This window comes from Tachypleus tridentatus, chromosome 10 (assembly GCF_004210375.1).
Source record: "Tachypleus tridentatus isolate NWPU-2018 chromosome 10, ASM421037v1, whole genome shotgun sequence".
In the NCBI taxonomy this organism is placed as follows: domain Eukaryota; kingdom Metazoa; phylum Arthropoda; class Merostomata; order Xiphosura; family Limulidae; genus Tachypleus; species Tachypleus tridentatus.
In genome coordinates, this window is record NC_134834.1 from 12,108,789 (window position 1) to 12,132,798 (window position 24,010).

Here is a 24,010-nt window from a genome sequence, read left to right on the forward strand (position 1 = left end):
GCGCCCGAAACATTCATGCCCTATATTGAGATGCTACAATTGTTTGTTCTTTTTTTTCTAATAAACTTCTACTAAAGGTGTTATAAAATTTATATATTCTCCCTTTTTCTGGACTTGTTGGACTTTATTTCTTATCTCAAGATTTTCAGGGTTGTGTATGGTGTAATATCAGGACTTGCAGGGTTTGATATGCCCTTGTCTCTGTAGTTTCTGGCATCTGCAAATAATAACTGCAGCGTTGCAAAGAGAAATTACACTAACTTCAGTAATGTTGCCCATTCCAACACATGTATTACAATGGACACATTAAATAACACGAACCACGAATTGGGACAATGATGAAGCTTCTTCAATCATAGATGATGATTCAACACTTCCTTGTTGTTATTGTTTATGTCTTTCTACACCCATTAAAAGCATTCCTTCTTCGATAAATTCGAATCCCCGTCACACCAAATATGGTCGCCCTTTCAGCCGTGGGGGCGTTATAATGTGACGATCACTCCCACTATTCGTTGGTAAAAGAATAGCCCAAGAGTTGGCGGCGGGTGATGATGACCAGCTGCCTTCCCTTCAGTCTTACACTGCTAAATTAGGGACAGATATCCCTCGTGTAGCTTTCCGTGAAATTCAAAACCAACAAAAAATATACAAACGAGAAATTTGGAACGCGCACAACGTATGGACCTCTTTGCCGCCTCAGTGAATGATGGGACATACATGTAAATTTGTCTTAAAAGTTCTTACAAGATGGCGCTCCTATTTAGCTATCAACTGAAATAGCGAATATCATGTCTCGATTAGTATAATGTTTACGTCGAAAATATTTGTTCGTTTTACGCATACAATATTTTATTTTTTTTCTAAACGTCACACACAATTAGAAGTTTCTTCACAAAGTGTTTTAAGATCAAAGTTCATCTAAATAAGGCTTAACAATTGTATACAGTCAAGAAGCTCTAATCGTACTAACGTGTGAATAACTTTCGGAAAAAAACAAATTCGTTTGTTATCCGATTAGCATGGTTCTTTTCCAACAATCCGAAGCCTTGAATTTCAAAGGGAAGGTGATAGAAGTTTTAGTATTTTGGAGACAGGAATTTTGTTCCGTAGTTTTTGATTCGTTTTCTTCTGTACTTCACTGATAAAATAACATCACCATAGTAACAAGAAAAAAATTAAGTGTCCAAAGTTTACAAAAACACGTTCAAAATTATGAGAATTCGAGAAGAATCCTGGGTCGTTAAAAGAGGGGTAATTTGATAATTTGGGGAGGGGAACCAAGTAAAGGGTAAATAAAGTAGGGAAAAAACACACATTGAAATGGACTTTGAAACCATGTCACTATCGTGCTGTTGTTAACCAACCAAATAGTGTGAAAAATTATGAACCATGGTTAAGGGTAGGATTTTTTTTTTTTAATAATAATTACCTCTGACAAAATATCTTCAAGTTGTCACCATAGCAACACCATCTGAAAATGGTGCACTTAATCAGCTCTTTGTCGGAATAACTTAAATATTCGCTAACTAGAAGAACAAAAGTCTGTTGTTTTAATGATGGAGACTCTCCCAGCTGATGAGTGGTAATTCTGAAGGTAATGGAACACTTCGTGGTGGGCGTATAATAGATAGCCCATTATAAAGCTTTGCATTTAACAAAAAACGAACACGCCGATAGAGAATATAATAAATAAAACGACACCTATTGGTGGTGAATGTGAACTACAAAATAACGAAGCTTCCCACAAAAAGTTAATTACATTCAGAGACGTGTCTGTGTCGAACTTGTTATTGCTTACCGCCCAAGCGAGACAAATTGCACAGTACTTGTTTGAAGATTAGTTTTTTTCTTTATGAACGATAAAACTACTTAATGAATTGCCATTTATTTGTAATTTGGCTTTCAAGTAGCTGCAAGAAAAGCTTTGTGACGCTTGTTAGGAGAATATTTGTCGGTTTGTTATATATAGTTAGAGTTATCTGCACATCGCCGTCCATTCTGTTGAACTGACGGACTAGAACTAACCAACAGTACCCACCATTAACTGTTAGCTGCAGTTGTTGTTGTTTCTGATCAAATAGCAGAGGGATCGTTAGTCATAGAGTGGTTATGGCACTCGACTCGTAATCCGAGAGTCGCGGCTTCGAACCCTCATCACCCCAAATATGCTCGCCCTTTCAGCCGTGGAGGCGTTATAATGGTACGACCAATCCCACTATTCGTTGGTAAAGGAGTTGGCGGTGGGTAGTGATAACTAGCTGCCTTCCCTCTAGCCTCACACTGCTAAAGTAGGGATGGCTAGCGCAGATAGCCCTCGAGTAGCTTTGTGCGAAATTCCCAACAAACAAACAAACAAACTCTGATGGTCTTGTACAACGAGGCAGTAATTGTGACATCATCAGTCACGTGACTGGTGAATGTACTTGTTATCTCACTGGCTTATCGGATAAGTCTGAGGGTCTTTACCAAGCTAAAAATCGGGTTTCTATTCCCACAGTGATAAGCGCACAAATAGCTCATTGTGTAGCTTTGAGGTTAATGACACCACGTTATAAAATCTTTGATCCTTCCGACATCTAGTGGTAAAAGAATGTAACACATATTTTGTGTTTTTAAATCTCGAAACATTTAATGAAAATTCTCTGATGTATCACCCTTGTGATGTTATTTTTCTCGGTGAATGAAGTGAATAAGTTACACGTAGAGTTGTTTATTCTAAGTAAAGATTGAATATTTTGTTTTTTTATTATTATTTATTGACAGAATGGCTTTTATGTAATATTAGTTTCCCAGGTGCGCCAATAGAGCCACTTTTAATAACCTGTGCGTTTCTCCAATCACGAAGGTATTAAAGGTGTCTCGTGACACTCCCACAATTATCTGGGGATGAGCCACCCCTGTTTCATCAGAAATAAGCCACGCCTCCTTTCTTCATCTAACAGGTTTACTCACACGTTATTAATGGAGCTGCTCTCAACTTCCAGGCAGATCACCGGTTTTAGTACCGTTTGGAAGCAGTCGTTATCCACAGTCATTCTGGTTAACTTACTAGCTGCAAGTTTTATCGAAGAAAATAGCAGGAACTCGTTTTAACTTTAAATCACGAGAAAGAAACATCGCCATCGTAGGTCAGTGGAGTTTGATACATTAGAAAGAAACATAGCCATCGCAGGTCAGTGGAGTTTGATACATTAGAAAGAAACATCGCCATCGTAGGTCACTGGAGTTTGATACATTAGAAAGAAACATAGCCATCGTAGGTCAGTGGAGTTTGATACATTAGAAAGAAACATAGCCATCGTAGGTCAGTGGAGTTTGATACATTAGAAAGAAACATCGCCATCGTAGGTCAGTGGAGTTTGATACATTAGAAAGAAACATAGCCATCGTAGGTCAGTGGAGTTTGATACATTAGAAAGAAACATCGCCATCGTAGGTCACTGGAGTTTGATACATTAGAAAGAAACATAGCCATCGTAGGTCAGATCTAGTATAATTGTTGAACCTCAGAACCACTTGACTCTCGTCTAAAAGTTAAGTTCCTGTTAGAAACTGTTCTTCCCAAGTCAACCGTACTGAACTGAGCTATAACTTGTCGAGATGTCTCGGTTTCTTTGGCCAATTCCTGAAGGTAGTGTCCACTTTCGTCTCTTTAGTAAACGGGAAACTTTGAAGGAAGGTCCTCTGAAACTGGAAGACATAGTAATGGAGGTAAGTACGCTAGAAAAAAATGTTAAAAGTGGAAGATATAACTGTAAGTGTAAAAGATGGTTAAAATATTAATAATTAAAGATATAGTTGTGAAAGTGAACACTAAAGACAATATGCCACAGCCACGTGTTTACAGATGTAAAAAGTAAAAATCACAGTTTTTCTCCATCCCGAGTGAACAAAACAACAAAAAACCTGTTATCAAAACAAAAAAAGTTCTTATCAGTTCAAAACTGCATTATAAATTGTGTTTATTTGTTTATAAATTTGGACAGAGCCCGTTGTAGTTTTGGATTTATAGGCTTTTAATCTAAGCGTCAGTTTCGGTTTCATCTCTTTAAAGAAACATTTACCAGTTTCATTAGAAAGGTACGTCACTGGTTCCTCAACAACAGGGTAAAGGTCACTTTTAACATTTCTAATAAAGCTTAATTATTTTTTATCCATGAGGATAAGGGCACTATATTGAGTGAATTTCTCACCGTGTGAGATGGTAAGGGCACTAGATTGGGTGTATTTCTCACCATATTTGGCGGTGAGAGCACTAGATTGGGTGTATTTCTCACCATATATGACGGTAATGGCACTAGATTGGGTGTATTTCTCATCATATATGACGGTAATGGCACTAGATTGGGTGTATTTCTCACCATATATGACGGTAATGGCACTAGATTGGGTGTATTTCTCGCGCTGTTGGATAAAAGTAAGGAAGTGAGGTATAATTTGAAAACAAGTAAACACTGAGAAAATATAGTCAATAACTGTGGGAACTTGTTCCTGTTTCTAGAATAAATGAACAATTAAGTAAAATGTTGATCGACTTGAAAAACAGCTTCCTAATTGTATTTCGAACACGTGTTATTTTAATGTAATAATTATCCTGGAAATCTAAATATGAGTTACGAGTTAAGAAAAAGGATGTAATGAGGATGTATCATTAAGTGATGATGTATCATTATGTGATGAAGATGTATCATTATGTGATAAGGATGTATCATTACGTAATGAGGATGTATCATTAAGTGATGATGTATCATTATGTGATGAGGATGTATCATTAAGTGATGAGGATGTATCATTATGTGATGAGGATGTATCATTAAGTGATGAGGATGTATCATTAAGTGATGAGGATATATCATTATGTGATGAGGATGTATCATTAAGTGATGAGGATGTATCATTAAGTGATGAGGATGTATCGTTAAGTGATGAGGAGAGAGGAAGTTTGATCATCCTGGGGTCAAGTGCCAAACAGCTCAGACAGACTAACAACCAGGCCCATGAAGTTAGTAAGGTCAACATTGGTGTCGTACCACAGTTTGAAAACTTACAGTTAGTAAGGTCAACATTGGTGTCGTACCACAGTTTGAAGACTTGCAGTTAGTAAGGTCAAAACTGGTGTCGTACCACAGTTTGAAAACTTACAGTTAGTAAGGTCAACACTGGTGTCGTACCACAGTTTGAAAACTTACAGTTAGTAAGGCCAACATTGGTGTTGTACCACAGTTTGAAAACTTACAGTTAGTAAGGTCAACATTGGTGTCGTACCACAGTTTGAAAACTTACAGTTAGTAAGGTCAACACTGGTGTCGTACCACAGTTTGAAAACTTACAGTTAGTAAGGTCAACATTGGTGTCATACCACAGTTTGAAAACTTACAGTTAGTAAGGTCAACACTGGTGTCGTACCACAGTTTGAAAACTTACAAGTGATACAAACCGTTTTATTTTGACACCACAATTTCAGAAAGTTGAGAACCATGTGGTTAGGTTTGTTTTGAATTGCGCGCAAAGCGATTCTAGGGCTGTCTGCGCTAGCCGTCCCTAATTTAGCAGTGTAAGACTAGAGGAAAGGCAGCTAGTCATCACCACCCACCGCCAACTCTTGAGCTACTTTATTACCGACGAATAGCGGGATTGATCGTCACATCATAACGCCCCCACGGCTGAAAGGGCAAGCCTGTTTGATGTGACGGGGATTCGAACCCGCGGTCCTTAAATTACGAGTCGAGTGCCTTAACCACCTGGCCATGCCGGGCCAAGAGCCATGTAAGTATATTTAGTAGAACCTGATTATGGGTTTCTATTGTAAACTGGTTGCTCGTTCTTAATGGAAACTGACTGTTAATACATTTCAAACAAAGAGATGCTCTCTACAAAATGGAGAGAGACCAAGACGAAAAAAATGTGTATTACCGACTGAATTCTCTTCCTAAAATACGGGATTCGATTCCACACTGTGGACACGGCAGTGTGGCTTTGTTTTAGAAAAGCAAAAAAAAGGATGACACGTGCTTCTCGGTAAGTATGTAATGTAGGTGAGTGTTCGCTGCGCGTATGGAATAACCACGTGGTTAGAGCGCTCGACTCGTAATCTGAGGGTCGTGGGTTCGAATCCCCGTCATACCAAACATGCTCGCCCTTTCAGCCGTGGGAGCGTTATAATATTATGGTCTATTCGTTGTTAAAGAGTAGCCCAAGAGTTGTCGGTGGGTGGTGATGACTAGCTGCCTTCTCCCTATTCTTACACTGCTAAATTAGGGACAGCTAGCGCAGTTAGCCCTTGTGTAGTTTAGCGCGAAATTCATAAACAAACAAACAATCCTTCTTCGCGTCAAATCAAGGGGACAATACGACTTCTGGACTCGTTCGTCGCGTTAAGTAACACCACCGTTATAACCAGGAAGTTGACAAAGAAAGTTCATGCTCTCTCTTTGTTTTCACGGTGAAAGGACGCGAATCATGGAACCTCTGATCCGAAGCCCGACACGGTAACCACCGTGCCGAACCTGATTCTTCTCGACACGGATAGCCTACTTTCAACGCATGTTAATGGCGTCACGAGAGAACACGAACTTTCTTCGCCAACTTCCTGGTTATGATATTTGATTGTTGCTCTTAGACCATGGGTGCGTTATAAGAGTATCGATCAAATCTCACTGGACAGGAGTAGCCCCTGACTTGGAGATTTGATGGTGGTGGCCCATCGTAGCTAAATTAAGAACAGTTAGCGCAGACAGCCATCACGTATCTTTGGCGAAATTCAGCAAATCAGAATATTTTCCGTGATATGAGGCAATTCCTTAAAACTTTGTGAGAACGACGGGGGGGGGGACTTGTTACAGAAGTGATCTTCTATAGGTACTTATGCGTAGCTGTTTGTCACGCTGTCTTTCGTGATTAAACGACGTGAAGAAGAGAGATTGTCCGTGTGATTTATCAACCTTCCTCATAATTACGTGAAATACATTGAAGTCCATGTCCTCTCCGTCCTGCTCGTGGAGGCTGAAAGAAAAGATGATGATGTAATAGCAAAACCTGGTTCGCGAGTAAGGTAGCGTGGTATCAGGAGTACTGTGACGGGTACATCACGTGACTTTATTCTTGCTCACTCTTGTTGTAATTGTTACTTCTGTCAACTAGTGAAACTCGATTTATTTATGTAGATTGGCTTATTTTACAGTTTATAAGCTAAGTCTCTATAGGTGAAGACACGCGACAAGACGTAATGCTGTGGTCTTAGTGTGTTTCCAATTCAAAGAACGTTTTATGTTAAACATCTTCCTTTAAACGCTTGATTGGAACTGAAAACATTCTGGTGTTATCTATTGAGAAGAAAAACTGCTGCTCTTTTGAGGTAAAGGATTAGTGAGGTTATCTCTCAGAAAGCCAGTCTTATCAGAATTTTTTTTCAGACTATAGCTCAGAAAGCAAGTCCTGTTAAACGTTTTTCATGGTTATTTCTCAGGAAAACAGTTCTATCGAACAGTTTATCAGCAGAAGTGTTAAAAGTATTTGGTTGCACGTGATACAGCGTGTGAACAAGATGTAAAACATGGCGGATATTTTTTGACATCAGTTTCATTCGTCCCGTACTGGATCTCTTCCACCCATCAACAATCGTAATTGTTAGGAGCATCATTCTACACCCACCACCCACAGCTTTGTCGCCTACATTCCCATAGTAGAAGTTACAGCTCTGAACAATTTAGTGCGTTTAAATACTTTGTAAGTTACGTTTGTATGTTTGAATTTCGCGCAAAGTTACACGATAACTATCTCCGCTAGCCTTCTCTAATTTAGCAGTGTAAGACTAGAGGGAAGGCAGCTAGTCATCACCACCCATCGTCAACTCCTGGGCTACTCTTTTACCAACGAATAATGGGATTGACCGTAACATTATAACACCCCCACGTCTAAAAGGGGCGAAAATGTTTGGTGTGACGGGGATTCGAACCCGCGACCCTCAGATTACGAATCGAATGTCTTAAGCACCTGGCCATGCCGGGCCGTGTAAGTTATGTAGAATAGACTGACTATTATACAATTTTAATCAATCATGTTTGTATGATGAATTTAGAAAGAGGTGAACTCGACAGATAGCCGATGTATCTTTGTTATAAGAACAACACACACACATGATGAATTTAGAAAGAGGTGAACTCGGCAGATAGCCCGATGTGGCTTTGCTATTAGAACAACACACACACATGATGAATTTAGAAAGAAGTGAACTCGGCAGATAGCCCGATGTGGCTTTGTTATAAGAACAACATACACATGGTGAATTCAGAAAGAGGTGAACTCGGCAGATAGCCCGATGTGTCTTTGTTATAAGAACAACACACACACATGATGAATTCAGAAAGAAGTGAACTCGGCAGATAGCCCGATGTGGCTTTGCTATTAGAACAACACACACACATGATGAATTTAGAAAGAAGTGAACTCGGCGGATAGCCCGATGTGGCTTTGTTATAAGAACAACACACACACATGATGAATTCAGAAAGAAGTGAACTCGGCAGATAGCCCGATGTGGCTTTGTTATAAGAACAACACACACACATGATGAATTCAAAAAGAGGTGTTTCTTTTAAACCGAGACCAAAATTATAATTGATTTTGTTCAGTCATGTTACTCGCTAGTCTTTTTGTATAATAGCAAAAGATTTTATTGAGAAAGTGGGCGGGGTGATTATGCTTTGATTATTTTGATACGTATTATTTTGCTTCTCGAATTACCAAGATAACAGACAGACATGTATCACGAAATTTTGGTACCTAACTGAAATAGTTGTATCCGCCGAACTTTCACTGAGTGCATGTCATCTGTAATTCTTATTATAAGAAATTGCAAGACATCTTTAATGGAACTATAATCGTGAAACAACGTTAATTTTGGGTACATAATCAAACGCTGTTGCTAGCCAAACTATTAAAGTAACAGTAAGGTTTTGATCAATTGAGTATTTTTTAAAAGGTTTTCTTTGTAACCATCTTAGAAACGATGTCACGAGAAAATAAAATAATGAATGTGATAAGCGCTACCTATTAGCATAATTTAAAACTATCTACGTCACGTTATTTACGAGGTGTGATCAAAAAGTTCTGAGACGTCATTTTAATTTCGAAGAATAATGTACATACATCAGTATTACATGCTGTCCCATACAAAGTAATCTCCCACAGCTGATACACACTTGTTCCAACGTTTCTTCTATTTTCAGAAGTTGGAAGCCTTCAACTGTTATGCGACTAAGTTCTGCTTTCACACTATTATGGAAGGTTGGAATGTCATCAAATCTATTTCCTTTCAACTTAATTTTGATTTTTAGTAAAAGAAAAAAATCACACGGGGCAAAATTGGGAGAATACGGGGTTAATGTCTCTTCTTTTTTTTTCTGCCAAAAATTCTTGAACAGACACAACAATTTTTGTGAAGGCGCGTTGTCATGATGAGGAAACCAGTGACCATGCTACCACAGCTCACTGTGGTTTCTTCTAACTTTCTCCCTCAATCGAATTAAGACCGCAAAAGGCCTTGTTTACTGTCACCTTAGCGACCGTTTCATCAGTAGACGATGTTGACGGTCGCCCAGAACGTGGGTCATCTTTGACCAATTTCCGGCCATTTTGGAATTGTTTTATCCATTGATAAACGACATCCTTACTTAACCAGTCATCACCAAAGGCAGTTCTTAACATTTCGAGGATTTCTGTTCCTCCTTCACCATTTTTCACACAAAATCGGTACAAACACGTTTGTTTTTCTAGTCTGCTCATTTTTATTACGACAGGGGCAATAGATACGTTTGTCTTTGAACAAGTTTTGCGCGACACGAGTACAAGGTCTGGAGAAATGGCTTGTTCGTGGGGTACATCAGTATTTGTACTTTGTACACGCCTCAGTGAAGCTCACGATTCTGTACTGGCGCCTGTAACGGAAGAAGTCTCAGAACTTTTTGATCAGACCTCGTATTCAGGTTCATTCATCCAGATCGAGGTCCGATGAAAGGTTTGTTTTCATATAGCAAAGCCATATCGGGCTACTGATGTCTATGGAAGGTATTTAGTTTGTCTATTTCCAATATATGCCTTCCCTAATTTTGAGCTGGTAGACTAGAAGAAGGTGAACTAGTCAGGAACACCCACTGCAAACTACTGAACTATTCTGATTAAATATTTGGACGTGACGGTCACTTTTGTAACACACCCACGGCACCAGAATGCGAAGCGCGATTTTGCAGAAACGAGGTGAGAACATTGGACTAACGTTAACCACTGGGCTATACGACTGGAACCCGACGAAGTCATTGTCGAGTGAAGAGACATTTTTCTGTCGTCGTTTGGTTTCAATCACACATTTTTCGTCGTTGTTAAATACTAGCTTCAGATTTTCTATTATTATTACATTACAACTTAAAGTTTCTCTGTCGTTGTTAAATTTCAACTGTTTAAAATGGACGACGTTTATTAAATATTTTTCTTTTCAGTCTCAAATATTATTTTTGTTATTTTTAATTTTACGAGATGGCGCTGCAATCAGCCGCGTTTCATATTTCAACTATTTTAAAACGACGTATGTTAAATATTTTTCTTTTCTGTCTCAAATATTATTTTTGTTATATTTATTTCTTTATTTTCTTTTACGAGATGGCGCTACAATCAGATGCGTTTCGTCACAGAATCTCGCTTTATGGTGCGTTTTGCAGTTGTGTGTGTGTCACTTTGGGCTATCTGCTGCATTTGGGTAGATATAAACAGAAAGTAAATACAAATGTTTATCCAAAACATTTACTACAACAAACAAATGTTTGAGTATAAGTTTTGATAACTTTATGTGGTTACAGGATCGCCATATTTGAATCAAATAGTATTTAATAATAGCCACGATTTAAAGCACTTAATTGTTACACTGTATATATTGTTTACCTAAAATCTTGGTGTTCCATTTTCCCCTTCAACAGTATTTGTGATTTTGAGTTGTTACAGGCCGTTCTATGAACTGTTTCTCTAGTTCTATGCTGTAATGTTCTAAGTTCATTTCTATATCTCAGAACTACACGAAAGGATATCCGTTTATAACTAGTCAGCACCATCTACCAACAGCTGGTTAACAACATCCACCGCCGATTATAGGGTGAATCTTGTTTGAACAAATGATAGAAATTGATTCCCACCCTTGCAAAGCATAAAAATATAATAGGCCTAGTGCTAATGTCATGTTTACAATGTATAATTAATTGATGATATACTAATAGATGGCAGCAATAAAGAGAAGTATCCTTTCTTTGGCTTCTAGCTAATAATAGTTATCTGTCCACGACGTGGAATCAGACCCCGGGTTTTAGCGTTGAAAGTCGGTAAATGCATCGCTGACTCACTGGAATTTTCATTGTGAAGTTAACATTTTCGTTTTTTATTAGTGTTTCTAATGTTCCTAATTATATACATATTTAAATGTTATACTGCCACTAATAAAATAATTCAACTTTTTTCAGTTTAAATCTTGATAGTAAAAATCTTCTCGTATCTTGTAACAGAATCTTTACTTCAATTCTAGCTCAAAAAAACGTTGAACATGAAAATGGAAAGTAACTTTCTCCCTGTTTGTTAATGGTGAAAAAACAATTAGTTTTTTATTTTAATTTTAAAAACAGGCCCGGCACGGCCAAGCGTGTTAAGGCGTGCGACTCGTAATCTGAGGATCGCGGGTTCGCATCCCCGTCGCGCCAAACATGCTCGCCCTTTCAGCCGTGGGGGCGTTATAATGTTACGGTCAATTTCACTATTCGTTGGTGAAAGACTAGCCCAAGAGTTGGCGGTGGGTGGTGATGACTAGCTGCCTTCCCTCTAGTCTTACACTGCTAAATTAGGGACGGCTAGCACATATAGCCCTCGAGTAACTTTGTGCGAAATTAAAAAAAAAAAAAAAAGCGCCATCTAGTGTGAAATTTCTAAGTATGCCTTTCTAATGTTATTGAATACGGAACGCCTGGAGACGTTAATTTATACCAGGATGAAACACTTGTTTGATATTTTCTTTTTTGTCAGTGGTTATTATAAGAGTTATTTCCCACATTGAAATATTCCCAGACATTTTTTTGACGATTTTATAGATGTATCACTAAACAGTGACGATAAAGAGTCATTCTTGCGCCTCTTCAGTGAAAGCAGATCGCCTTACAACAGCTGTTGTTAGGATGTCACGTGGTCATGCACAAGATCGCCGCGAGGAGGAAGTTATTACTTTATAGATCACGTGGACATGTCTCGACTGTTTAAGGTCAACCAGGCAAAATAATGGCTGAAAGCTAGACTAGGCTGCGCAGCTGTCGTGTCTGTTAATCAAGGGTTAATATGCGACAAGAAGCAGTGTATTATTTGGCTCAGATATTTTGTGACAGTTGCTTGGCTATAAAATGACTTATTTCATTGTCAGAAATAAACACCAGCTAGTATGTGCATACAGTTTATTACATGTGAATTTTTAAAACGTAGGGTTGCCACCTATACATTTATAACAAAACTAAATTCACAGAACATAGCTTATAATTTCTAAGTACTGATTACAAAGATCTCTCACTGTCAGGTCTTGAATCTTAGGGTTCAACGTTCGCGTCGTATTGCCGTAAAAACGAGCTCCGCACTAGGGAGCTGCAGATGTGTTGTAAATGTATCAAATCTCTAACTATTCAGTTATAGCAACCCAAGAGATGGGTGGTTTGTGCTATTAAATAGCTACTTTCCATCTATTCTACCAGTTTAAAATTAAGTTTAGTTTGTTTCGAACTTACCGCAAAGCTACTCGAGAGTTATCTGTGCTTGCCTCCCTAATTTGGGAGTGTAACACTAGAGGGAAGGCAGCCAATTAACACTACCCACAGCCAACTCTTGCGGTCTTTTTTACCAATGAATAGTGGGATTGATCTTCATCTTATAACGCACCCAAGGCTTAAAAAAACGAGGATGTTCACTGATGGGAATTCGAACCTGAGATTCACAGATTGTGAATCGAACACCCTAACCCTTATATTAGGAAAGGCTGTAACGCAGACAACTTATAAATAACTTTATTCGAAGTTTGGAAATAACCAAACCACCTACTGCCTGCGACAAAAACAGCTCTAGAACTGATAAACTGCAAATATTTACTAACAAATATTTCAGGTTTTGTTTTGTAGTAGAGAGTGTGTGATTTCCTGAATGAATATTTGTAAGGAACTTCAAAATAAACATTAGGTTTGAAAATAAACATATACACAAATCTAGAATTGTTTATTTCATGTAATTATTTTCCATGAATGGCGGGTTGTAAACAAATGAGAAAATTCTCCATTTGATAACGTTTGTTTATTGTGTAGTTAATGATAGAAGTATTAAATAAAATGAAAGAACAGATAGCCCATTGTGTAGAGATATTAAAATTTAGTTTCCTTGGGGTGGCTTTATGTAGCCCTGCTTCGAAATTCTGAGAGTTCATTTTTTTCAGACCAATTTAATTGTAAGTTATTCCTTTTATGTGAAAATACAAAACAAATAACAACGTTCTGATTTCCTTAGGTCATCATCAGGTCAAGAATTAGACTTGAAAATGTGACCCTTATTGACCATGAGTTGTGGAGACGACAGTATTGGTAGGTGTAATATTCTAGGTGGCGTTGCAAATATTTAATATATTATATACTACAATAAATATTTACAAATTCCCCTACAACTCGAAATCAATAAGGGTCACATTTTCAAATCTAACTCTTTACCCGATGATGACCTAAGGAGGTCGGAATGCTGTTACGTGTTCTGTATTTTTAAATAAAAGTTTTTAATATCCATATCAGCTGACTCTATTATAGATATATTTATTTTAAGTTGGTTCCTAGTCTTCGTGAAGTCATTGCTTTATATCTTATCAGCATCGTCGAGAAGAGAACCGTAACAAAGCCACTGGACGAAAACCGTTGCTTATTCCAGTCACTAAACTTGAAGATGGACAGGTCATCAGGACCGCCGAGTTTCACCCGAGTGGACGTTTATATGCAAGTGGAGCTAATTCCAAATCCTTACGAATATGTGCATATCCAAAACTGAACGAAGTGAGGTTGGTGATTTTCCATTATAATGATAATAAATTACTAATACGAAAATTGATGCAAACATTTTTGTTGACACCAGACGTCTCTACTTTACAGTTATCGATCTGTATTCACACGCGTGAATACAAAGTTGAAAAGGTGAACATTCTTGGTGGAACAGATATTCGAACCGTGGGATTGCGAGTCTGGCGCTCTAACCATATGGCCATGCACAAATTTTGTTGTTGTTGTATCAAAAACTTGCATAGAATATTTAAAAAAAAAACATTTATTTTAATTGAACAAAAAATTGTGTGCATGGCCATATGGTTAGAACGCTAGACAAGCATCCCACAGTTCGAATATCCGTTCCACCAAGAATGTTCACCCTTTCAGTTTTGAATGCGTTAAAAATGTGATGGTCATTCCCAGTGTTCGTAGGTAAAAGAGTAGTCCAAAAGTTGGCAGTGGGTGGTGGTGACAAGCTGTTTTCCCCCTAGTCTTTCTCTACTAAATTAGGGACAGCGAGAACATAGCTCTCTTGTGGCTTTGCGGGAAATTGAAAACAAACCAAAAAAAAATATGTGAAGATCAAAAAATAAATAATTACCAGTTAAACTGGTCCCTCAAACTGACACAACAAAAGGTAATTCCTTCTAATGAATTTCCAGATTTCTTTTTTTTTGAAAGCGTGTTTTGTTTTCTCATATAAAGTGCAGTTTTGTCTTGAAGTCTGCTTTCCACTATTGGAGCCCAGTTTCTCTCATGGAGTTCCATTGTATTTTATCCGTTGAATATCAGTTTTCACTCTTGTTTCCTAACTTGAAGCTTTACGTTTCTCTCTCTTAAAGCTCTGTTTTCTGTCAACAGTGAAAGTGCGAGACCCGCAAACCAACTATCTTAATAGAGAAAATGAAACATCACAAGGGTTCTATCTACTGTCTAGCATGGAATGGAACCGGAGATCTTTTGGCAACAGGCTCCAATGATAAGTCAATCAAGTTGATGAGATTTAACCCTAGAAGCTGTAATATTGAAGGTATGGTACTATATTTTGCTGTATTATTGATGTTAGGATACTAGGTTTTGCTGTAATATTGATGTTAGGATACAAGGTTTTGCTGTAATATTGAAAGTATGGTAGTAGGCTTTGCTCTAGGATATTTTTGCTGTAATATTGTTAGGATACTAGGTTTTGCTGTAATATTGAAGGTATGGTACTATATTTTGCTGTAATATTGAAGGTAAGATACTAGGTTTTGCTGTAATATTGAAGGAAGGTAAGCTGTATATTAGGTTTTGCTGCTCTAATATTGAAGGTAAAGATACTAGGTTTTGCTGTAATATTGAGTAGGTAAGGTACTAGGTTTTGCTGTAATATTAGGTATGGTACTATATTTTGCTGTAATATTGAAGGTACTAGGTTTTGCTGTAATATTGAAGGTAAGGTACTAGGTTTTGCTGTAATATTGAAGGTATGGTACTATATTTTGCTGTAATATTAAAGGTAAGATACTAGGGTTTGCTGTAATATTGAAGATAAGATACTAGGTTTTGCTGTAATATTGAAGGTAAGGTACTATATTTTGCTGTAATATTGAAGGTAAGATACTAGGTTTTGCTGTAATATTGAAGGTAAAATACTAGATTTTGCTGTAATATTATAGGTATGGTACTAGATTTTGCTGTAATATTGAAGGTATGGTACTAAGATTTACTCAGTATTGAAGGTATGGTACTAAGATTTACTCAGTATAGTTGATACATTAATTATTTCTACTACAATTGTATTGTGTTTCGTCAGAGTGCGCTACTGTAGATTCCTGTGTGTCTTTGTTGGTTACCTTAACAACAGTATTAACGTTTCATCACATTTTGTTGTTTGTTTATGTCCTGAAGTCCTGTTATCAAAGAATCTAACGTATTTTATTACATTATTTGTAGCAGCAAAATTAGTGTATGTGTGTTTCCTTTTAGCAAAGCCACACTGGGCTATCTGCTGAAACCACCGACTAGAAATTAGTGTGTTACCATGGGATCTATACAGTAGTAACAATAGTGTGTTACCATGGGATCCATACAGTAGTAACAATAGTGTGTTACCATGGGATCTATACAGTAGTAACAATAGTGTGTTACCATGGGATCTATACAGTAGTAACAATAGTGTGTTACCATGGGATCTATACAGTAGTAACAATAGCGTGTTACCATGGGATCTATACAGTAGTAACAATAGCGTGTTACCATGGGATCTATACAGTAGTAACAATAGCGTGTTACCATGGGATCTATACAGTAGTAACAATAGCGTGTTACCATGGGATCTATACAGTAGTAATAATAGTGTGTTACCATGGGATCTGTACATTAGTTACAATAGCGTGTTACCATGGAATCTCTACATTAGTTACAATAGTGTGTTACCATGGAATCTCTACATTAGTTACAATAGTGTGTTACCATGGAATCTCTGCAGTTGCAACAGTAATCTGCTACCATAGGAATTCTACGTTAATAACAATAGTGTGTTACCATGGGATGTGTACAGAAGCAGCAATAGTATATTACCATGGAAATTATATGACATAAGTACATTTCAATATAATTATTCTTGCAACAGTTCTAATGTTCTGGTAAGGATTTTCTACATATGACGCTTCTGTGAGAATGAATATGTTTGTTACGTATTACCATGAAGGTCCATAGATTTCACTGATTAACTCGTTAAGGCATGGTTTTAGTGTTTCCATTAAAAGAACTAATATCCTTTAGCAGGTTATTCATAATTGTTAACTAGTTTCCTTTAGCAGGTTATTCATAATTATTAACTGATTTCCTTTAGCAGGTTATTCATAATTGTTAACTAATATCCTTTAGCAGGTTATTCATAATTGTTAACTAGTTTCCTTTAGCAGGTTATTCATAATTGTTAACTGATATTCTTTAGCAGGTTATTCATAATTGTTAACTAATATCCTTTAGCAGGTTATTCATAATTGTTAACTAATATCATTTAGCAGGTTATTCATAATTGTTAACTGATTTCCTTTAGCAGGTTATTCATAATTGTTAACTAATATCCTTTAGCAGGTTATTCATAATTGTTAACTAATATCCTTTAGCAGGTTATTCATAATTGTTAACTAATATCCTGTAGCAGGTTATTCATAATTGTTAACTAATTTCCTTTAGCAGGTTATTCATAATTGTTAACTAGTTTCCTTTAGCAGGTTATTCATAATTATTAACTGATTTCCTTTAGCAGGTTATTCATAATTGTTAACTAATATCCTTTAGCAGGTTATTCATAATTGGTAACTAGTTTCCTTTAGCAGGTTATTCATAATTGTTAACTAGTTTCCTTTAGCAGGTTATTCATAATTGTTAACTGATTTCCTTTAGCAGGTTATTCATAATTGTTAACTGATATCCTTTAGCAGGTTATTCATAATTGTTAACTGAGTTCCTTTAGCAGGTTATTCATAATTGTTAACTGATTTCCTTTAGCAGGTTATTCATAATTATTAACTGATTTCCTTTAGCAGGTTATTCATAATTGTTAACTGATTTCCTTTAGCAGGTTATTCATAATTGTTAACTAATATCCTTTAGCAGGTTATTCATAATTGTTAACTAGTTTCCTTTAGCAGGTTATTCATAATTGTTAACTAGTTTCCTTTAGCAGGTTATTCATAATTGTTAACTAATTTCCTTTAGCAGGTTATTCATAATTGTTAACTAATTTCCTTTAGCAGGTTATTCATAATTATTAACTGATTTCCTTTAGCAGGTTATTCATAATTGGTAACTAATTTCCTTTAGCAGGTTATTCATAATTGTTAACTGATTTCCTTTAGCAGGTTATTCATAATTGGTAACTAGTTTCCTTTAGCAGGTTATTCATAATTGTTAACTAATTTCCTTTAGCAGGTTATTCATAATTGTTAACTAATTTCCTTCAGCAGGTTATTCATAATTGTTAACTAATTTCCTTCAGCAGGTTATTCATAATTGTTAACTAATTTCCTTCAGCAGGTATTCATAATTGTTAACTGATTTCCTTTAGCAGGTTATTCATAATTGTTAACTAATATCCTTCAGCAGGTTATTCATAATTGTTAACTAATTTCCTTTAGCAGGTTATTCATAATTGTTAACTAATTTCCTTCAGCAGGTTATTCATAATTAACTAATTTCCTTCAGCAGGTTATTCATAATTGTTAACTAATTTCCTTCAGCAGGTTATTCATAATTGTTAACTAATTTCCTTTAGCAGGTTATTCATAATTGTTAACTAATTTCCTTCAGCAGGTTATTCATAATTGTTTTTAGCTGGTAAGTAATGTAGTGATTTTACTTGGAAGTTTTTTTTTCAAAACCGTTCTAGTGTACTTATAATAAGATTTGTTTACGTTGTTATTTATCTTCAAACTTGCCCCCACCCAGTGGCTCAGCGGTATGTCTGCGGACTTACAACGCTAAAAACCGGGTTTCGATACCCGTGGTGGGTAGAGCACAGATAGCCCATTGTGTAGCTTTGTGCTTAATTGAAAACAACAACAGCAATCTTCAAACTTACGACGGGTCACGAAATGTTACAATGATTACTGGATAAGCTACTAAACAAAACTATCTGAATTTTAGTAACTGATCCGGTTTTATAGCAGTGATTACTGGACAAGCTACTAAACAAAACTATCTGAATTTTAGTAACTGATCCGGTTTTATAGCAGTGATTACTGGATAAGCTACTAAACAAAACTATCTGAATTTTAGTAACTGATCCGGTTTTATAGAGTGTTATTATGAGACTTGTGAAACCTAGTTCATTCTAAGCAGAGGCGTAGATCCTGGGGGGATGGAGATATACATCCCCTCCTTCATTTTAGGTGGGGAATTCCCCCTACAGTTTGGTCTGTTGAATTGTTTTATTACATCACAGGCCTACAAATTGTGTGTTTGTTCTTGTGATTCTCGTGTTCTTACCAATCAAATTACATAATTAGGCATAGATGTAGGCTTTTTTAGTAGCCGAAATGTAAATCTTTAATATAGGCGTGGCTTCTAAACTTTTCTAAGCGATAGTTCGTAAGTATCAGTCTGTGGGCCTAAGTATACATGCAAGTATCGTGGCAATAAGATTACTCTGTGACTGCATGTTTACAGCTTTCAGGTTCACGTAATCAGAGATTACAAATTTGCAAATTGAACAGTCCACATAAGTGTTTGTAAAAATCATCCCCCCCCCATCGGGTGTAAAAAATCTACACCCCTTTCTAAGCACATTGATGAATTAATGTGATATTTACTGATGCTTAACATTCCTTTACTAGGGTAAAGTGAAAACTGTTGTGTCATACCTGTACACTAATTGGTTTCTTTACTTACAGGTGGCGCTATGGAGCTCACCATGCACATGGGAACTGTTCGAGACCTGTGTTTCATGGAAGACTTAAGTAACCAGTCCAGTTTACTTATCAGTGGCGGATCCATCGATAATAAAATCTTTATAACTGACTGCGAGACAGGAGTAGCCTTTCAGACTTTAACTGGACATTCTGGTGTGTTTCTAAGATACGAATAAACATTTCCTGAAACAAGCAGGGCAGTATTCGTTCTCAGAGCAAATTTTAAATCAGTTCGATAGGTGACGCTACTTTCACTTTCTTTTTTAGGTAGTTGTATTGTCGCATGAGGTAGCACTCCACTGGGACAGTGGTAATTCTCCGGATTTAATACCCTTAAAATTATGGGCTCGATTCCCTTTTGTGCACACATACAGCTTGAGTTTTTACATATACTTAAAAAAGACAGGCTTGGATGTAACAGAGGAAGTGGTTATATCAAACTCTTTACAACAGAATGCACAATATTTTTCGTAAGTAATCCTCCAGCAGTGTTGGGCCCGGCATGGCCAAGCGTGTTAAGGCGTGCGACTCGTAATTTGAGGGTCGCGGGTTCACATCCCGGTCGCGCCAAACATGTTCGCACTTTCAGCCGTGGGGGCGTTATAATGTTGCGGTCAATCCCACTATTCGTTGGTAAAAAGAGTAGTCCAAGAGTTGGGAGTGGGTGGTGATGACTAGCTGCCTTCCCTCTAGTCTTACACTACTAAATTAGGGACGGCTAGCACAGATAGCCCTCGAGTAGCTTTGTGCAAAATTAAAAACAAAAAAAAACAAAAAACCAGCAGTGTTACCTACTCTTCTAAGGTCATGCAAAATATTTTAGGTAATATAACAATGAAGTGTTGTTTATTTCATTCAGAGAAGGCAGTTTTTTATTATAGTTGTTGTCTACTATGAATCAGGAATAATTTTACGGATTTAAAACGTTAAAATTTGTGGTTCGATCTCGATAGATCGCAGACAACCTATTTGTACCTTTGTGCAAAAACACAACAAACAAATTTGGTTTTTCATTTATCAAGTCCATTATTATACTATTCTGTTGTTAGTCGCGTAGTTACTATAGCGTTCACATTTGAGACATGCGATTGAAAGTACCTCAAACATGGTTTCAAATTATATTTTTTTTGTTTGTTTGTTTGGAAATTTCGCACAAAGCTATTCGAGGGCTATCTGTGCTAGCCGTCCCTAATTTAGCAGTGTAAGACTAGAGGGAAGGCAGCTAGTCATCACCACCCACCGCCAGCTCTTGGGCTACTCTTTTACCAACGAATAGTGGGATTGACCGTAACATTATACACCCCCACGGCTGGGAGGGCGAGCATGTTTAGCGCGACGCGGGCGCGAACCCGCGATTCAAATTATATCAGAAAGTGTTTGCCCAGTTATCTTTACGCTGTCTGAATAATTTTCGTTACCTTTCGTGAAAAAACAACAATAACAAATAACGTCTGAGCATTATCTTATACTTTACCTTAGTCTAAAATATATTATAAAACTAGGCTTAATTTTTTTTTATCTCGGTGAAGAAAAGACCAAAAATGTGTTATAAAATATATTGAATAGGCCTACATTTTGTACGGTTAACCAAAAAAAGGTTAAATATGTGTTATAAAACCAATAGTAGATAGGCCTACATATTCTACGGTTAATTAAAAGAGTTAAATATGCGTTATAAAGCTGATATCAGATAGGCTTACGCTTTGTAATATTAATCAATAAAAGGTCAAAAATGTGTTATAAAACGTATTGGACAGGCTTACATTTTATAGGGTTAATCAAAAAAAAGGTTAAATATGTGTTATAAAACCAATAGTAGATAGGCCTACGTATTCTAGGGTTAATCAAAAGAGTTAAATATGCGTTATAAAGCTGATATCAGATAGGCTTACGCTTTGTAATATTAATCAATAAAAGGTCAAAAATGTGTTATAAAACGTATTGGACAGGCTTACATTTTATAGGGTTAACCAAAAAAAAGGTTAAATATGTGTTATAAAGCTAATAGTAGATAGGCCTACATCTGCAGAGGTACCCAAGAAAGGATATATATGTTATAAAGTTATTATTAAACAGGCCTACATTAATAAGAAAAAAGTTTGAACTGTAGGGCTTCTCTAAAGGATTAAAACATAATAACTCACTTCTATAATTCGTATTTTTCGGAAAATGTTTTCTCCAGACGAGTTAAGTTTAGTATGAACTAAATTAAGCCTAACTCTTGTTTTAATTTTTATATTGTTTGTTGTCGTTGTTTTTACATTTGCCATCAGTAAATTTATCCAATTTATAAATCCATCATGGCTCGGCATCGCCAGGTAGTTAGGGCACTCGACTCGTGATCTGAGGATTGCAGGTTCGAACCCCTGTCAAACCAAACGTGCTCGCCCTTTTAGTTGTAAGGGTGTTATAAGTTTAGTTAATCCCACTACTCGTTGGTAAATGAGTTTCCGAAGAGTTGGCGGTGGGTGGTGATGACTAGCTGCCTTCCTTCTAGACATATTCTGCTAAATTAAGGACGACTAGCGCAGATAGCCTTCATAATAGCTTTGGGCGAAAATCAAAAACAAACAAAATCCATCATTGTCTTTGTTTTTCTATGTGTGTGTGTGTGTAAGAGTAGCTTGTCGACTACTTTGATTATGAAAGCACTTTTTTAACCTTTAACCTCTCCTAGGCACAGTTCTTTCTCTTTATACCTGGGGTGGTGCTACGTTTGTTAGCGGATCTCACGACAGGACGATTCGTTTCTGGGACCTACGCTCAAGAGGCTGTGTGAACGTCATATCCGCCCCAAGAGCTTCCGGTTTTGGACCAGGTGAGGACATTTTATATGTCGTTATAGTGACCTGTAATGCTTCGCGAAATGAAAGCACTTCTGTGATTTCTGAGGTTATTTTACAATATTGTGTTTCAATATTTTGTAGTTATAGTCGATATATGTTATCATTTATTTCATTTTTCAGCATAAAATTATGATAGAGTTTAATCCTAATCTCGTGATGTTCAACCCTTTTACTACCGATATTCCTGTCAAGAAAAATTAGCCGCATGGGACATGTCCTGGCAGTTAGGGCGATCGAGTCGCAATTTGCGTGTCGCGGTTTCAAAGTTATCAGACTAACAACCAGGCCCGTGAAGTTAGTAAGGTCAACATTGGTGTCGTACCACAGTTTGAAAACTTACACTTAGTAAGGTCAACATTGGTGTCGTACCACAGTTTGTACACTTAGTAAGGTCAACATTGGTGTCGTACCACAGTTTGAAAACTTACAGTTAGTAAGGTCAACACTGGTGTCGTACCACAGTTTGAAAACTTACAGTTAGTAAAGTCAACACTGGTGTTACCACAGTTTGAAAACTTACAGTTAGTAAGGTCAACACTGGTGTCGTACCACAGTTTGAAAACTTACAGTTAGTAAGGTCAACACTGGTGTCATTACCACAGTTTGAAAACTTACAGTTAGTAAGGTCAACACTGGTGTCGTACCACAGTTTGAAAACTTACAGTTAGTAAGGTCAACACTGGTGTCGTACCACAGTTTGAAAACTTACAGTTAGTAAGGTCAACACTGGTGTCGTACCACAGTTTGAAAACTTAGTTAGTAAGGTCGACACTGGTGTCGTAACACAGTTTGAAAAAAAGTGATACAAACCGTTTTCTTTCGACGCCACAATTTCAGAAAGTTGAGAACCATGTGGTTTATCTGCGCAAAGCTATTCTAGGGCTATCTGCGCTAGCCGTCCCTAATTTAGCAGTGTAAGACTAGAGGGAAGGCAGCTAGTCATCACCACCTATCGCCAACTTTTGTGCTACTCGTTTACCAACGAACAGTGGGATTGACCGTCACATTATAACGCTCCCACGGCTGAAAAGGTGAGCATGTTTGATGCGACGGGGATGCGAAGCCGCGACCCTCAGATTACGAGTCGCACGCCTTAACCCACCTGACCATGCCTGGCCAGTTTTTCTTGTTACGGGCTAGGTGTGGCTTCGTGGCTAACGTGCATGGTTGTGAAACTTAGGGTCCATGATTCGTGGCTTTATGGAAAACGTTCTGTACTTTTAGGTCGTGGGTAAGTTATAACAGTAACAGTCAGTACCACTTTTTGAATTAGCATAGCTCAAGAGTTAGCGGTAGCTACTTACTAGTCCAAAATTAGTTTCTTTCCACCTACCTTCTAGTGGCAGTCTGCATGCTTACGACGATAAAAATCGGGTTTCAATACCCATGGTGGACAAGGCAGAGATAGCCCATTGAGTAGCTTTACGCTTAACAACAAATGATTGTTTGTTTTTGAATTTCACGTTAAGCTACACGAGGGCTATCTGTACTAGTCGCCCCTAATCTGGCAGTGTAATACCAGAAGGGAAGGCAGCTAGTCATCACCACCTACCGCCAACTCTTGGGCTACTCTTTTACCAAGGAATAGTTGGATTGACCGTCACTTTATAACGCCCCACGGCTGAAAAGGCGAGCAAAGTTTGGTGTGACGGGGATGTGAACCCGAGACCCTCAGATT

At 37.3% G+C, this 24,010-nt stretch overlaps 2 protein-coding genes across 2 annotated transcripts in view; both read left to right on the forward strand.

Moving 5' to 3' along the window:
* The window catches only part of LOC143227960 (WD repeat-containing protein 47-like), a 162,249-nt gene that overhangs the window by 128,211 nt on the left and 10,028 nt on the right, over positions 1-24,010 (forward strand). The window lies entirely within an intron of this gene.
* On the forward strand, positions 1,590-22,533 carry LOC143227892 (WD repeat-containing protein 47-like). The gene is made up of 6 exons (XM_076459257.1): positions 1,590-3,714; positions 13,917-14,101; positions 15,288-15,355; positions 19,469-19,639; positions 22,164-22,304; positions 22,469-22,533. The coding sequence occupies exons 1-6, from the start codon at positions 3,604-3,606 to the stop codon at positions 22,531-22,533; spliced, it is 741 nt and encodes a 246-aa protein (XP_076315372.1). The 5' UTR covers positions 1,590-3,603.